This window comes from Sinohyriopsis cumingii, chromosome 11 (genome assembly GCF_028554795.1).
Source record: "Sinohyriopsis cumingii isolate HCF-2022 chromosome 11, ASM2855479v2, whole genome shotgun sequence".
Taxonomy (NCBI): domain Eukaryota; kingdom Metazoa; phylum Mollusca; class Bivalvia; order Unionida; family Unionidae; genus Sinohyriopsis; species Sinohyriopsis cumingii.
In genome coordinates this window covers 85,567,576-85,586,843 of record NC_142971.1, presented here as the reverse complement: position 1 = coordinate 85,586,843, position 19,268 = coordinate 85,567,576, and the positions used below count along the sequence as shown (strand labels likewise).

The 19,268-nt window shown below is 33.9% G+C and overlaps 1 protein-coding gene across 1 annotated transcript in view; it reads left to right on the top strand.

Annotated features, from left to right (window-relative positions):
* LOC149788897 (plexin-A1-like) overlaps positions 1–19,268 on the top strand; it is a 110,698-nt gene that overhangs the window by 15,671 nt on the left and 75,759 nt on the right. Inside the window, exons 4-5 of the mRNA XM_089975024.1 lie at positions 14,246–14,389; positions 14,698–14,929. Coding sequence (XP_089831150.1) covers positions 14,246–14,389; positions 14,698–14,929 — 376 coding nt within the window. The remainder of the gene's footprint in view (positions 1–14,245; positions 14,390–14,697; positions 14,930–19,268) is intronic.

Sequence of the window (19,268 nt, the reverse complement as noted above, 5' to 3'; positions counted from 1 at the left end):
ATTTTCATTGGTTGGTTGGTTAGCAAGTGAATAGCATGTAGAATGCTAAATTCATGCTATTTTCATTGGTTGGTTGGTTTTTAATGTCACTTCCAACACTATATCATGCCAATCAGAGCAAAGTGCCTTTCACAAAGAGACACCAAGGCTGTCCTTGGCTTGTATCGAACACATGACTATTGCATTATAATTCTCCTTCTCTACCAAGTAAGCTATCACAATTCCCCCATGCTGTTTTGGGGAAACAGAGTGACTTGTTATTCATGACGAAGTGCAAGGGCTTGAATTCGATTTGTGCACAGATAAAGAAAGAAAAACATTTATAGATAATATATTCTATACAGAGCTTGCTAGATATCAACCACTACAAAAGCTACAGTTTAAATGGGTACAAAAGTCATGATGACAATATCTTCAGAATCTTAAAGATGTACTGTAAGTGTAGTCAGGAATTTTTCACTTTTTCACATAATTATCAAGCTGTTGACAATAAATATCCTTAATAAAGTAGCATTATCATTGAAGCTTTTTTGATTCAGACTTGAATGGAATTTATGATAACATTTAGGAAATAAGTAATTTATTATTATTATTATTGTTATTATTATTACTATTATTATTATCATCACCATTATAATTATTATCATTATTATTTTTAATATTATTATAGATGAAGACAGATGGAATTATTAAACTAATATATACTGAGAATATTTATTATATTACAACCTACATACTAGTCCTCATCAAGCCAATGCGCCTCATCATGTACATTAGATTGCTCCTTTTTCTAAAACTAGCGTGGATTTAAAAATGTATCATTTGCATTGTCTCTATAAATTCCAGACATAAGCATCAATGAGTCTAGTACTCTGAAAATATATTAGTTAGCTGGATATCACTTCTCCTAAATTGGCCAGCCAGTGACAGGTTCAAAATATATCTAACTTGATGCAATTGGTGTTGGCATTGTTATAATAGAACAAATTAATATTATCTAAAAGCTTAATTGGCATGTTTGACAAGATTGAAAATATCTGTTAATCTTTCATTTTATAAGCATCATCTCTTTTGGCTACTCATTTTCTTTATATAAATGCTTGTATTAGTACAATTTGCAAATAAGATGACCAACATAATGAAGTTATCGTCATATCTGCAACCACTATTGCAGAGGATGAAACTAATATAATCTATGGTGAGTTTTGCACTGACACCAGAAAATCCCTGTCAGTCTCATGGGGAGACAAATAATGTAACCCCATCACTGGAATTTCCTTGTTTTAGTATAAACATGAACATAGATTATTTTTCTCAAACAATCGTTTTCATTCAAATTAAAATAACTTACTTTTGCAATATACTGATATTAGCAGACTCATCACATACTGTATCATGGCTGTAGATTATCCAAGGTATTCCAGGAAAACCCTGGACACCCTGGAGAATAATAGCATGGAATACCCTGGAGTATTTGGATATTCCAGACTTCTTCCAGGGTAGGCTTGTGAACCATGGATAAAAGACAAGGAAAAACATAGAAAACCCTGGATAATCCTAGCATGGAAAACACTGGAGTATTTGGATAATATTCCAGTCATTGTCCAGGTTAGGCTGGAAAACCCTGAATCCTTGACCTGGACAGTACTGTAATATTTAGCTGGAAAACCCTCGACATTTTTCCTTAAAACAAGAGATTTCACTAAAACAATTTCTGTTTTTTTTTTTATTTTCCCTATAATTGTTTGACCACTGGGGGGAACCATCCCAAGGTCAACTTTTTCTCTAACATAATCTAGGGACTATAAATGTAGTGTAGAAAAAAACACCCTTATGCCAGCACACATTGATGCAGTACAATCTCTTTTTTTATACACAATTTAAATAAATACAAATATACAGAATCTAGGTGACATAGTTTGTGATATTATAGTCTTTTGTTCCTGTTTATTATCAAATCAGACTAAATTAAGTGTTATTTTTTTACAGTTTATATTACAAACACATTATACACTATAACATTATGCTATCAAATATGCATTTTATTTGTAACACATTTCTTAGTTACTGAAAAATTGTTAAAGCTATATTAAAAATCCAAATCACACACACCACACACACACACTTTTGGCTGAGACCCTGACAGGATCCCCATTCTATCTGTTAAGATAATGTACACTATTAGGTGAAACAATATAATATTAGCCATTTGAATTACAGTCAGTGCTCATAAAGTCTTATAGTCCAGTGCTCAGGGCCCCTCTAATTTCAGATCAAACCCTTACTGTATTCTAAGTGAGGTGCCCATTGGGTTTGTCAAAAAAAAATCTAATTCATCTGAAAACACTTTGACGATGCTGATGAAATGTTTAAATTTAGTTTCAAGATGTTGGAAGACTGGTAAATTATTAATATTTATCTCCATATATGCCCCTTACTTATATTGAAAGTGGTAAATTTTGAGTACAAATTGAAGCATAATTATTGTGATCCATGAATGGGGAACAGATTGTCTGTGTTACATTAACTAGTTCTCACATGGCTTTAACGTACATGTGATTCTAAATGACTGGATATTTATGCACCAGAACCAGTCTAGTGGAGACAGTTACTGTTTCACCAGTTGGTGTAATGATGCATGGCCTCATAATGCCATTAAAGCTAGTGTATATACATGACAAACTGTTAACCAATTACTTTGTTCTTGTAATCTGTTTAGTCAATTTTCAAGATTGACACTTAGCATTACTTTTCATTTCTTCTGCAGGATGTTTTTTTCAGGTATTATAAGAAATAAAGGGGTCAGTGTGGTTGTGTTGGGTTTTGAGTCTTTGATTACAAAATTTGGCTGACCATGAGATAAAAAGAAAAGAACAACTAAAAATGGTTGTGGCAAAAGCCTTGCACAAGTATTCTGATTTTTTATAATCTTGTTTAATTGATATTGCACTGTTCAAGATTTTTTAAGTTAAAGCTTCATAAATAAAAATTAAGCTGTCCGTTGCTCACGGTTACACTAATGAAATAATGTTTCAACAAATTAAGTGGCATCTATAAACAATTTCAAAAGTGCAAATGGAAACTGTATATTAATCAAAACACTTCGGATCCTAATGATCACAAACACTTTTGATCCACTGAGTAAGACAGACATTGTTAGAGCAATTAGACAATGGCTTACCTCAGGACCTGGAGGAAAACAATTGCTTTCAGTTTAATTTTTCGAGATTCAAAAAAAAAAGCAAGTCAATTTAATATGATTTTGTTTTTATTTTTTCATATTTGAAATGTAGCAATTGCAACGATGTGTAAAAATATTACTGAGAAAGGGGCAATTTTGGGAACATGGAAATTGCAGTCCAGGCCTGTGTAGTTTGAGTCTGGGCTTGTTATTTGTTTTAAGTCACCTGAGCCTTAGGGGCCTGTATCTAAAATAAAATTTCTTTGAGCACTGTTAACATTTAACCACCTCTTATAAACAAGTCCTCTCAGAAAAAATCCATGCATCCTCTCTTGCTTTCTTGCATTTTTTATGATTCAGGACCATCCACTGAAATACATTACGACAGCATGTTACTACACTGTATTAGCCTGAACAAAAAATCTGACTGTTTACTTGATCGGCAAAATCATTTCATTTTTTTAGTTCAACATTCGAAAATTACTTCACTTAAACATCTGTAAGTGTTATTCATGATTATGCTTTAAAGAGATTCTAAATTTTAGTTTTGCCATCCATTTTGAAAGGGCCTAATGTCAAATGATTGGTACTTTAGGCTATACCTGTGAACAAAAAAGGCAAAGAAATTACTAATTTGATACCTTGAAATAGAATCACTTCAATCTTGTTTAAAAATGAAAAAAGTAGGTGCAATGACCTGAATAATTGCCGAATTTGATACATGAGAAGAAAAATGGAAATTAGGTCAACCAGCTTTCTTGCAATTTGCTTTCATCAGTCTATTGGTGCTAACTGACAACAATGCATCGAGAACTGCAGTTTGGCAGGTGCAGCTGTAAATAATAATGATCTGCAAAGTTATCATCTCAATGATTACATGAAGCAAGATTACAAAATCTCATCTAGCATATTAAATCTTACATAAAAGCTGTGCAGCAGTAGACATAGATATTGGCCCTACAGCTACCAAATAGCCTTGATTTTACTCACCAACATGAATTAAATTATTTTGGGGCTTCTAGGATCAGTTGGTGCACATTTATTGGTGCTGCTTGCAGTAAAATTTCCTGAATTAGTGAGCTAAATTTTGTGGCAGTTCATGGTAGTTCTGTCTTCTAATACCACCAATATATTGTGTGCATTATTCAAGGTTCATTAACCAGTCTCCACAACTGTAAACAAGGGAAATAACCATAGTTAAGGGCTTCATCTTGCTTGGTTTTATTATTTAATTTCCAGTAAACTTAATTCTTTATAGAATGCTGACAGAATGGGGTGGGTTTGTCACAAAGAAAGCAAAAACTATATACATGTTAAAATTTATATTTAGTGAATAACTATTTTCTTCTTGCAGCAGATAATAATAATAATAACAGCAAGAACAGCAACAACAATAATTGTCACCATCATTTTAATGAAACTATTTCATGTTTTTCACAACAACACTTGCAGTTATATTAACTGGGACAGGTATAATATGCATGGTGATAAGAGTAAAAGATTCAGAAGAATGGATTTTTTTAAAAATGATTTTTTTTGTGTGTAAAAATACTCACTATTTAAGTATTGATATCTTATGGAAATGTATAATACAGGACGCAAAATCATATTTATTTACTTATCCTAAATCTCTAAATATGGAGATTATTATTATTATTATTTTTATTATTACTATTATTATTACAAATTTTGATATTTACTACCTTCAGAAATGTATAAAGCTGGTAATATTAAATGTAACAAAATGGAATTTTCGGAAATAAAAAAAATAATCTTCATTAAATTTCACTGAGGGCATTCTTAACATAAAATTGTTTCTTGTATATTTGCTACTTGAAATTGTTTAAAAATTCAGTTTTTCGATACTACTGTTTCAGATACATTGAATTCACTGTGCAGATGCAGCACTTAAAAATTAGAATCTTGTTCTTTAGTAATATTGTATTTCAGAGAAATGTCTGTCTGACAATAATCTGGATGCCATGCCAGATATCCAACATTTGCACAGAATATTTAAATCCAAATTGCTTATGTGGAACAGACTTGTGAGAAATTCCAACTTAGAACAAATTTATGTGTCCAATTTGAATCAAAGTCCAAAATCTACACATGTGAAAATTTGGTTGGTTTTTCCTTGGCTCACAAGATTTAACAAACTGCACACATGAGCTTGCAAAATCTACCCCATTTGCATACATTGTTAACAAGGTTCTCGTGCAGCTTATGAGAAACTCATGATAATTGTTGAGATTTTTCAGTATGGCTAATCCTAATCAATTGAGCAGAAGAAATGAAAAGTAATGCTAAGTGTCAATCTTGAAAATTGACTATGTTCTCTTCCAGGGTTTTCCATGCTAAAATATACCAAAGAAAGTCCAAACTGTCCATACTTTTTTCAGGGTTTTCCATGCTGAAAAAAAAATTCTAAGTCCAAACTGTCCATAGCTTTCCAGGTATGTCCAGCCTTTTCATGATATATTCTGCACAACATTTAATTTTTCCACTGTTTTCCTGGGTTTTCCATGGGTTTTCATGGTATTCTATCCTTTTCCAGAGTATGGAAAAAGTACAGCTGGGTGTATAGATGTAGTATTTGGCTAGAAGAAAACAAAATTAATATGGCTGTTCATAGAATATCCATACCGATTTGTATCTGCCAATGTAACTAGAAAATAGCTTTCATCTGGTTGATACTCTGACAAGATTCCCCTCCATCTGTAAAGATCATACACTATTAGGTGAATGTTAACCATCTGAATTACGCAGAACCATCTCTTTATCTAATTTACAAGTCTTAGAATAAAATTCTGCATCCTTCCTTCTTCTTGTATGATTCAGGTACCATCCACTGAAAGAGATCACAACAGCACCTACTATGTACCCTGAACAAAAAATTTGACTATTTACTTGTTTGGCAAAAACATGTAATTTTTTAGCTAACATTAGAAAATCACTTTACAAGTCTGAGAAACATCTTTCAGTGTTATTCATAACCGTCCATTGATCAGTTTGTAAATTTTGGTTTATCATCCGTTTTAAAAGGGCTACAAGATAGGTCATATAATTGGTTGTTGTTGTTGTTGTGGGGTTTAACGCCATTTTTCAGCACACGATAGGCTATGCATGGCGGCCAGTATTAATGGTGGAGGAAGAACCCGGGAAAACCCCGGGAAGAACCACCGACCCACGAGAAGCTACTGGCAAGCTTTCTCACATACCCACATTGGCCAAAACTGAGACTCAAACCCACGCAGACAGAGGTGAGATGGCAGTGATCCGTAACGGAGACCGCTTTAGACCACTCGTCCACTTGGGGCCCCCCATATGGTTGGTACTTTAGATCTTTAAACAACTAAAAAACCAATTACCTTAGGACCTTTGAAATAGAATGACTGCCATCTTCTTTCAAAATGAAAAATTAAATGTAGTGACCTTAGAAAAATTGCTGAATTTGATATTTGGGGGAAAAGTCCCTAGGAAAAATGGAAATTAAGTTAACAAGCTTGCATGTAATTTGCTAATCTTGTTAACTGAGTGTTGATAACCAACAACATTGCATCAAAAACTACAGTTTGGCAGGTGCAGCTATAAATAATAATGATTTACAAAGTTATCATCTCAATGATTATGTGAAGCAAGATTAAAACTGTGCAGCAATTGTATTGAGTACAGTATAACTATAAAATGGCCCCCAAACTGCAGTTCTGTAAACTAGGAAAATTCAACAGTCTTGATTTTACTCACCAACATACATGTAGTAACTCAGTGACTTTAAATTATTGTATGGGTTCTATGATCAGTTACTGTACATGGATTGGTACTGCTTGCAATAAAATTTCCTGAATTAACAAGTTATATTGTGACGGTTCAATCTTAAGAATGGAGCCAGTTTGAAAATGAGAATGTCATGATAGTTCTGTCTTGTAATTACATCATAAATGTTGTCTGTATATTTGAAGGTTTGTAAACCAGTCTCCAGGCTGTAAACTAGGGAAATAACTAATGTTAAGGTCTCAATACCAAATTAGGTCTTTTCACAGAAAACCACATTTCCTCTTGCATGATTTTATTGTTTGATTTCGTTGTTAAGAAGCAAAGCATAACTCTGTACGGAATGCTAGCAGAATAGGATGGGTATCTGTTAAAGAAAACAAAATTATTTGAAAATAACTGACAACTATTTTTTATTCTGTCAGCAGATAATAATAATGATAATAATAATAATAATAATAATAATAGTATTTTATACTATTCACAACAACACTTACAATAATAACCAAGACAGGGAATCATGCCTAATGATAAGAAGCAAAAGATTCAGAAGAATGGATAATGATTAATGAAGTATTGATATTATATGGATATATATAATACAGGAAATTAATATCACATTATTTACTTATCTTAAATCTATAAATAATGGAGTTGTTTATTATTATTATTATTATTATTATTAAATGTTTTGATATTTACGTCCTTCAGAAATGTATAAATCTGGTAATATTAAATATAACAAAAAAGAATTAGTGGAAATAAAGAGTAATCTTCATGATTAATTTAACAGAGGGCATCATTTGCATAAAATTATTTCTTGTACGTTTGCTACTTGAAATTGCTTAAAAATTCAGTTTTCTATACCATTGCTTAAGATTCATCAAATATGCTGTGCAGATGGGGTAATTCAATGTTAGAATCTTGTCTTTGAGTAATATTGTATTCCAACCACATTGAGTAATATTGTATTCCATCCACATTGATTAATATTGTATTCCAACCACATTGAGTAATATTGTATTCCAACCACATTGAGTAATATTGTATTCCATCCACATTGAGTAATGTTGTATTCCAACCACATTGAGTAATGTTGTATTCCAACCACATTGAGTAATATTGTATTCCAACCACATTGAGTAATGTTATATTCCAACCACATTGAGTAATATTGTATTCTAACCACATTGTGTAATATTATATTCCAACCACATTGAGTAATGTTGTATTCCAACCACATTGAGTAATATTGTATTCCAACCACATTGAGTAATGTTATATTCCAACCACATTGAGTAATGTTGTATTCTAACCACATTGAGTAATATTGTATTCCAACCACATTGAGTAATATTGTATTCCAACCACATTGAGTAATATTGTATTCCAACTACATTGATTAATATTGTATTCTAACCACATTGAGTAATATTGTATTCCAACCACATTGAGTAATGTTGTATTCCAACCACATTGAGTAATGTTGTATTCCAACCACATTGAGTAATGTTATATTCCAACCACATTGAGTAATATTGTATTCTAACCACATTGTGTAATATTATATTCCAACCACATTGAGTAATGTTGTATTCCAACCACATTGAGTAATATTGTATTCCATCCACATTGAGTAATGTTGTATTCCATCCACATTGAGTAATGTTGTATTCTAACCACATTGAGTAATATTGTATTCCAACCACATTGAGTAATATTGCATTCCAACCACATTGAGTAATGTTGTATTCCAACCACATTGAGTAATGTTGTATTCTAACCTCATTGAGTAATGTTATATTCCAACCACATTGAGTAATATTGTATTCCATCCACATTGATTAATATTGTATTCCAACCACATTGAGTAATATTGTATTCCAACCACATTGAGTAATATTGTATTCCATCCACATTGAGTAATGTTGTATTCCAACCACATTGAGTAATGTTGTATTCCAACCACATTGAGTAATATTGTATTCCAACCACATTGAGTAATGTTATATTCCAACCACATTGAGTAATGTTGTATTCTAACCACATTGAGTAATATTGTATTCCAACCACATTGAGTAATATTGTATTCCAACCACATTGAGTAATATTGTATTCCAACTACATTGATTAATATTGTATTCTAACCACATTGAGTAATATTGTATTCCAACCACATTGAGTAATATTGCATTCCAACCACATTGAGTAATATTGTATTCCAACCACATCTATTTAACGGTAATTTATGTCATGCTTGATATCCAACATTTGCACAGAATATAAAGTCCAAATTGCTCATGTCAAACACATGTGAGAAAATCCAACTTAGAACAAATATAACAGGTGTCAAACCAGAATCAAAGTCCAAATTTCTCACATGATAACTCACAAGAGAAATTAGAACTCTGCCTTATCTTCAGACATAGATGTAATTGAAAAGAATGTTTTCCATGTTAATTTTTCTTATGAGAACACTTAAATTCTCACATGAGAAAAATCTGTTCATGTGATAATTTGGTAAGTTTTTCCTTGGTTAACAAGATCTATCAAACACCACATTATGAGCTTGTAAAACTACTCTTTTTGCATACATTTCTAACAAGTTTCTTATGCACTCTATTTGCATACATTTCTAACACGTTTCTTATGCACTCTATTTGCATACATTTCTAACAAGTTTCTTATGCACTCTATTTGCATACATTTCTAACATGTTTCGTATGCACTCTATTTGCATACATTTCTAACATGTTTCTTATGCACTCTTTTTGCATACATTTCTAACAAGTTTCTTATGCACTCTTTTTGCATACATTTCTAACAAGGTTCTTATGCACTCTATTTGTATACATTTCTAACATGTTTCTTATGCACTCTATTTGCATACATTTCTAACAAGTTTCTTATGCACTCTTTTTGCATACATTTCTAACAAGTTTCTTATGCACTATATTTGCATACATTTCTAACATGTTTCTTATGCACTCTTTTTGCATACATTTCTAACAAGTTTCTTATGCACTCTATTTGTATACATTTCTAACATGTTTCTTATGCACTATATTTGCATACATTTCTAACAAGTTTCTTATGCACTCTTTTTGCATACATTTCTAACAAGTTTCTTATGCACTCTATTTGTATACATTTCTAACATGTTTCTTATGCACTATATTTGCATACATTTCTAACAAGTTTCTTATGCACTCTTTTTGCATACATTTCTAACACGTTTCTTATGCACTCTATTTGCATACATTTCTAACAAGTTTCTTATGCACTCTATTTGCATACATTTCTAACATGTTTCTTATGCACTCTATTTGCATACATTTCTAACAAGTTTCTTATGCACTCTTTTTGCATACATTTCTAACAAGTTTCTTATGCACTCTATTTGCATACATTTCTAACATGTTTCTTATGCACTCTATTTGCATACATTTCTAACAAGTTTCTTATGCACTCTTTTTGCATACATTTCTAACAAGTTTCTTATGCACTCTATTTGCATACATTTCTAACATGTTTCTTATGCACTATATTTGCATACATTTCTAACAAGTTTCTTATGCACTCTTTTTGCATACATTTCTAACAAGTTTCTTATGCACTCTATTTGTATACATTTCTAACATGTTTCTTATGCACTATATTTGCATACATTTCTAACAAGTTTCTTATGCACTCTTTTTGCATACATTTCTAACACGTTTCTTATGCACTCTATTTGCATACATTTCTAACATGTTTCTTATGCACTCTATTTGCATACATTTCTAACAAGTTTCTTATGCACTCTTTTTGCATACATTTCTAACAAGTTTCTTATGCACTCTTTTTGCATACATTTCTAACATGTTATGCACTCTTTTTGCATACATTTCTAACAAGATTCTTATGCACTCTCTTTGTATACATTTCTAACAAGTTTCTTATGCACTATATTTGCATACATTTCTAACAAGTTTCTTATGCACTCTTTTTGCATACATTTCTAACAAGTTTCTTATGCACTCTATTTGTATACATTTCTAACATGTTTCTTATGCACTATATTTGCATACATTTCTAACAAGTTTCTTATGCACTCTATTTGTATACATTTCTAACACGTTTCTTATGCACTCTATTTGCATACATTTCTAACACGTTTCTTATGCATTCTATTTGCATACATTTCTAACAAGTTTCTTATGTGCAGTTGATGAGAAGCTTATGAGAATTGGTGAGTTTTGTTTCTGTACAGGTAACTCTAATCTGTTGAGCAGAAGAAATGAAATATAATTCTAAGTGCCAGTCTTGAAAATTGACTAAGTTCTTTTCCAGGGTTTTTCAGGCTGAAATGTATCAAAAAAGGTTATAAGTCCAAACTGTCCATTGTTTTTTCCAGACATTGTCCAGCCTTTCCATAGACAATATCCAGGGTTTTCAGAATAAATTCTGCAAGATATTTCATTTTTTTTCACTGTTTCCATGTTTTTCCAAGGTATTCTGTCCTTTTCCAGAGTATGTTATGGAAAAACTTCAGCTGGGATTAATCAGTTACTATCATTGTCTTTCACTGTATATAATGGCCATCAGGCCTTGTACTGTTACTATCATTGCCTTTGACTGTATATAAGGGCCATCAGGCCTTGTACTGTTACTCTCATTGCCTTTCACTGTATATAAAGGCCATAAGGCCTTGTACTGTTACTATCATTACCTTTCACTGTATATAAAGGCCATCAGGTCTTGTATAGTTACTATCATTGCCTTTCACTGTATATAAAGGCCATCAGGTCTTGTACTGTTACTATCATTGCCTTTCACTGTATATAAAGGACATCAGGCCTCATACTGTTACTATCATTGTCTTTCACTGTATATAAAGGCCATCAGGCCTTGTACTGTTACTATCATTGCCTTTCACTGTATATAAAGGCCATCAGGTCTTGCACTGTTACTATCATTGTCTTTCACTGTCTATAAAAGACATCAGGACTTGTACTGTTACTATCTTTGCCTTTCACTGTATATTAAGGCCATTAGGTCTTGTACTGTTACTATCATTGCCTTTCATTGTATATAAAGGCCATCAAGCCTTGTACTGTTACTGTCATTGCCTTTCACTGTATATAAAAGACATCAGGCCTTGTACTGTTACTGTCATTGCCTTTCACTGTATATAAAGGCCATCAGGACTTGTATTGTTTTATGAAAATCTGAATAATTATCTAAGTAGAACCTAGCTATACAGGTTGTTCTTAGAAAGAAAAAAACAATACAGGCAAAAAAATATTATAATTGTTACGCAAGTATTGCACAATGAGTGCCTGGAGCAATATGCTGTTGTTTTTAAACACTGCACATTAATACAAATATCTTAATGAGTGCAGTGGTGTGACCTTTCAAACCTAAGTACACATCTTCTATTCATGAGAAAATAGAAACGTAAAACATTTAATATTTTTACTCTATTATTACATTTGATCAATGGATGTCATATGAAAATAATAAGTAATTAATATCTTTTATTAGGATAGCTTTTCACTTTCATAAGTTATAATTTGTTAATGTTCTTTGGTAGCCAATGGTATGATACAATACTGATACACAGCTCTCACAAAGTGTGTAATGACTGAGTTGATTTCTAATTCATGACTTTATTGGAAATTTATATTTTCTGTCCTGGAAATATTGCAAATGTTGCTGTTACAAGTGCAGTGATAATACAACATGGAAATTTAAATGTGGAATACCACTATTGTACTCTTAAGTAATTAGGTTCACTATCAAAGCATTAAGTTCTCAACAATCATGGGTTATGTGCCTGAACAATGCCAGTGTAAACCTATTTTGTTTGAAACAATCCTGCCAAAATTGTCCCATGGGAAGCCAATGTTTTGGTCCAGAGTTGGATCTGTAAAGCTCTGATGAATGCTGCTGTTATTAATGGATGTAATGTGATGGCTGGTGCTGAAGAAATTGTTACAAATATGCTAAACCTAAACTGCAAAGGTGCAGACAGTGGAGATGTGCATTGAGACCAGAAAACATCTTCCCTTAAGCCAATTCACTCTAAGTGGCTTATCTGTTGACATGACAAAAACAGCTCATTGGAAAGACCTGACTGAAATGGGCTTTGAAAAAGTGGGACTGTTCTGCTGATTGATTATTTAACAGTTTGTTGTTATGTTCAAAAATGTACATATATAAATGGGAATATGGGAATAATACTTGCTTTGGGAAATAAAGAAGGACACGGATATTGAATAAATTTGCAAACTATTGCTATACATCAGGTATAGTCTTTACAACCTTACACTAGTTTTCATGCTCATGAAATTTTTTTGCATTCAAATTAAATTGTAATCAGAAATTAGTTCCATTTTTCCTTGTTGTTCGTGTACTTATCCTAACGTACATGTCACATCCTCAGCGCTATAGAAAACCATGTTATCCTAATGTACATTTCACATTCTCAGCACTAAAGGAAACCATGTTATCTTAATGTACATTTCACATTCTCAGCACTAAAGGAAACCATGTTATCCTAATATACATTTCACATTCTCAGTACTAAAGGAAACCATGTTATCTTAATTTCACATTCTCAGCTCTATAGGAAACCATGTTATCCTAATGTACATTTCACATTCTCAGTGCTATAGGAAACCATGTTATCCTAATGTACATTTCACATTCTCAGCGCTATAGGAAACTATGTTTTCCTAATGTACATTTCACATCCTCAGCGCTATAGGAAACCTTGTTATCCTAATGTACATTTCACATTCTCAGCGCTATAGGAAACTATGTTTTCCTAATGTACATTTCACATTCTCAGCACTATAGGAAACCATGTTATTCAAAAAAAAAGAAAGAAGCAGATATTTTGTTTTGACTTTTAAATTTGTAGTCTAGCTCACCAATGAAAACCACAAAATTGGAATCCAACAAATTTAAAGTGTTTCACAGTATCTGCCTTTATATCATGGAACCTTTATTAACCAGACAAGTATATTAAGGATATTTTTCTAACAGCCACATAACAATTATAATGATACAAATTATTCCAGCCAACAGATAACAAGCCAAATATTTTTGTTACTTTATGATCATTATACACAACTTCCACTAGTTATAAAGACAGTACACTATGAGCTTGTTGAGTCCCAAAGAGTGACTATCTAGTTAACAGGGGCCATTATTTATCACAAATGAGGATACAGATTTCATATGAATGGCAATTAATTGTTTGCACTAAACTTTATGATTTATTTGCAGTTTTTCTACTTTCAACAGGGCAATAATTTGCTGTGGGAGAGAGGAGATATCATTATCACCATTGGCTATGAAAACTGTGCATTGGTGGAAGTTACAGAGAATAACATATCATGCAGTCCTCCAGCTCAGCAGCCCGGATCAGACCTTCATTTTCCTGTTTCTGTATGTACATCATCACTCATTACTTTCATTTAACGCCATGTTTCTATCTCAAATTTTTTTTTTTAAGTTAACTGGGATTGAAATATTTTCATTCGAAGTTTCATTCAGAATATGAGTAACAAAATCAAAATTAGAATATCTATTAAATATCTTTATCTTTCTTGACATTTCCAATTGTTTTGGTTCAAATTTTTATTGGCTATATTCATATAATTTAGACATGATGAAGTGTGGGTGCCAACATCCCTCCTACCCCTCAACAAATAACAGTGTTGAATGAAATATCTTGAATGTCTTTCTTTGTGTAGGTGAAGATTGGCAATTTCAAGCAAACTGTTGGCTACTTGAAGTATGAAGATGAAACAATGTCAAAAACTGTCATCGGTGTGATTGCCAGTATTGCAGGAGTTCTGCTTCTAGTGTTAATACTGGTTGCAGTTTTTTGTTTACGAAAATCTCGACAACTCAGCAGGAAGGCAGAGGAATTGGAGAAACAAATTCAAGACTGGGAAATGGAAATTAGGAATGTCAGTCGAGAAGGTATGTGATCAAGACATTAACTGACCTCTACTGCTTTTACCCATCTGACAGAAAATTAAAAATCAACATCCAGTTGGATATATGTATTTGTAGATACTATTGAAAATGGATTATTATAAATTCAATGCAATCTAGGATATCATTTACTAGATGTCATTCAGTAGAAGAATAATTGTTATACATACATGTAATATATACAAATGACGTTTTTAAAATCAGAAGTATACTGTCTTGTTACCTGTTAGATTGTCTCTTATAGCTTTATGATCAGTTCATCATTCACATCTCAGCTCTGATCATGTCATGTATATCTAGTGAGCACCATCTCATGCATATCTTGGTTAGGACCAGCTCGTGCATATCTTAGCTACAACCAGTTTTTGCATATCTTGGCTAGGATCATCTCATGCATATCTTGGCTAGGACCAGCTCATGCATATCTTGGCTAGGGCCAACTCATGCACATCTTGGCTAGGACAAGTTTTTGCATATCTTGACTAGGACCATCTCATGCATATTTTGGTGAGGACCAGCTCATGCATATCTTGGCTACAACCATCTCATGCATATATTGGCTAGGACACACTCATGCATATCTTGGCTAGGACCAGCTCATGCATATCTTGGCTACAACCATCTCATGCATATCTTGGCTAGGACCATCTCATGCATATCTTGGCTAGGATGGGCTCATGTATATCTTGGCTAGGACCATCTCATGCATATCTTGGCTAGGACCAGCTCATGCATATCTTGGCTAGGATCATCTCATGCATATCTTGGCTAGGACCAGCTCATGCATATCTTGGCTAGGGCCAACTCATGCACATCTTGGCTAGGACAAGTTTTTGCATATCTTGACTAGGACCATCTCATGCATATTTTGGTGAGGACCAGCTCATGCATATCTTGGCTACAATCATCTCATGCATATATTGGCTAGGACACACTCATGCATATCTTGGCTAGGACCAGCTCATGCATATCTTGGCTACAACCATCTCATGCATATCTTGGCTAGGACCATCTCATGCATATCTTGGCTAGGATGGGCTCATGTATATCTTGGCTAGGACCATCTCATGCATATCTTGGCTAGGATCAGCTCATGCATATCTTGGCTAGGATCATCTCATGCATATCTTGGCTAGGACCAGCTCATGCATGTCTTGTCTAGGGCGAACTCATGCACATCTTGGCTAGGACAAGTTTTTGCATATCTTGACTAGGACCATCTCATGCATATTTTGGTGAGGACTAGCTCATGCATATCTTGGCTACAACCATCTCATGCATATCTTGGCTAGGACCATCTCATGCATATCTTGGCTAGGATGAGCTCATGTATATCTTGGCTAGGACCAGCTCATGCATATCTTGGCTAGGACCAGCTCATGCATATCTTGGCTAGGACCAGCTCATGTATATTTAGCTAGGACCATCTCATGGATATGTTGGCTAGGACCATCTCATGCATATCTTGGCTACAACCATCTCATGCATATCTTGGCTAGGACCATCTCATGCATATCTTGGCTAGGATGAGCTCATGTATATCTTGGCTAGGACCAGCTCATGCATATCTTGGCTAGGACCATCTCATGCATATCTTGGCTAGGATGAGCTCATGTATATCTTGGCTAGGACCAGCTCATGCATATCTTGGCTAGGACCAGCTCATGCATATCTTGGCTAGGACCAGCTCATGCATATCTTGGCTAGGACCAGCTCATGTATATTTAGCTAGGACCATCTCATGGATATGTTGGCTAGGACCATCTCATGCATATCTTGGCTAGGATGGGCTCATGTATATCTTGGCTAGGACCAGCTCATGCATATCTTGGCTAGGACCAGCTCATGCATATCTTGGCTAGGACCAGCTCATGCATATCTTGGCTAGGACCAGCTCATGTATATTGAGCTAGGACCATCTCATGCATATCTTGGCTAGGACCAACTCGTGTATATTTAGCTAGGACCAGCTCATGGATATCTTGGCTAGGACCATCTCATGCATATCTTGGCTAGGACCAGCTCATGTATATTTAGCTAGGATCAGCTCATGCATATCTTGGCTAGGACCAACTTGTGTATATTGAGCTAGGACCATCTCATGGATATCTTGGCTAGGACCATCTCATGCATATCTTGGCTAGGACCAGCTCATGTATATTTAGCTAGGACCAGCTCATGCATATCTTGGCTAGGACCAACTCGTGTATATTTAGCTAGGACCAGCTCATGCATATCTTGGCTTGGACCAACTCGTGTATATCTAGCTAGGACCAGCTCATGCATATCTTGGCTGGGATCAGCTCATGCATATCTTAGCTAGGATGAGCTCATGCATATCTTGACTACAACCAGCTCATGCATAGGACCAGCATGTACATATCTCAGCTTCAAGAGCTTTCTAACATCATTTTTTGACACATTTACTGAGCCATCTAGTACCTGATATGTCATATTAAACTATATAATTTGATGGTGCTCTTCACCAGTTTCATTTTAGCTCTTGAGGCTAGGTAAGCATGTGGTATTGATGGCTTGTGTCCATTGTGCATTTTCTAACATCCATCCGGCAACATTTACTAATTTCAAGTTCTTTCCCTACATCACAAAACCAATTTCATCCTGATTTGGTAGAAATTATTCAGCATTACAGCCTTTCTAGTTTATACAACTGTGGATGCCATGCCATCCAGAATTGTGGCTCTTATTTACAGTAAAAAATTTAACAACAACAAATTGCTTCTTATTTGTTCTTTTCTTCTAAAGCAACAATAAACAGAATTTGACCAAATTTAAACAAAACCAAACCTATTATTAAGTTTTTTCAAGTATGATGTTGATTAGCCTTCCAGTATGGCTGCCTTTACCTAAAATAAACAAACCTACTACGTTCTTTTCTAAAAACACTTAGTGGAATTTGACCAAATTTGACAGAGTGCGTGTTGGCTTGAATGTCTTAAATGTTAATACAGAAATTTGAAAAACTTAATTTGAAAAATGGCATTCATTTTCAAATCCACTGCCATATCAGTCAGAAAAGAGTATAAGCCTTCCAGGTTTTTACAAGCGATGCTAATTCTTCAGCTAATGTAGCTGCAATTTCTAAAAAAAGTACGAAAAACCTTTAAATGACATCATTAATCCTCCTTAAGTTAGTTTGACTGAAAGCATTCTGGAATTTGAAAGTCCTTTTACTGATGGGATCTCAAATGGTTCTAGGACAATTACCCTCAGTCATTGACCCCCTGGTCTATTTCCCCCCTGTCAATTAACCCCAAGTCAATTACCCCCACCCATGTAAATTACCTTTTTGGATATCTAACCCCATGATAGTTTATACCACATTATTAGAATATTGCATTATTTTGTAATTCCTGAAACAGAACAATTTTGTATCACAAGGAAAAAGAATCGTATTCTATGTTTAGGACTATGGAACTTTAAAAGTACAAAGTGAGTCACAGTTAGGAGTGTACACTAAGGATAACTGAAATTTAATGTAAGTCACAACAATTATTTATTAGTTTTATTGCATTAATACTTCTGGTAGTTATCGTACATTTGGTTCTCACCTCAAAATGGTTTTTATACTTAATCAGCTAAAATTGGTCATATTTGGAATACATCTGCAGATGCACAAGATGCAGATGAGACTGAGTAAATTAGCATGCAACATAATATTTTCTGCCAGCTACTGATGACAAGTAGGTCAAACAGATGATCAACTGCTAGGCATATCCTTGTTATCAGATGGCCTCATCATGCCTAATGTATTGTATAGAAGCATATGTTATACACACAGTAGGCAAATTAAGTACCTGAACAATTATAGAGTTATGGAACTTATGTAAATTATAAAGAAGCTTGCCACTTAATTAAGGTCATAAAACCTGTTCTTTACAGGTAATATATTGTACAGAAGCATCTGTTATAGACTAAATAGGTGGATTAAAGACACAATACCTGGACAATTATATAATTTTGGAACTTTTCCAAGTCACATGGAAGCATGCCACTTAAGGCCATAAAACCTGTTCTTTACAGCTAATATATTGTTGTTGTTATTGTTGTAGGGTTTAACGCCATTTTTCAGCACACGATAGGCTATACATGGCAGCCAGTATTAATGGTGGAGGAAGAACCCGGGAAAACCCCAGAAAGAACCACCGACCCACGAGAAGCTACTGGCAAGCTTTTTCACATACTCACATTGGCTGAATCCGAGACTCGAACCCATGCAGACAGAGGTGAGATGGCAGTGATCTGTAACAGAGAGCACTTTAGACCACTCGGCCACTCAGGGCCCCTCTAATATATTGTATTG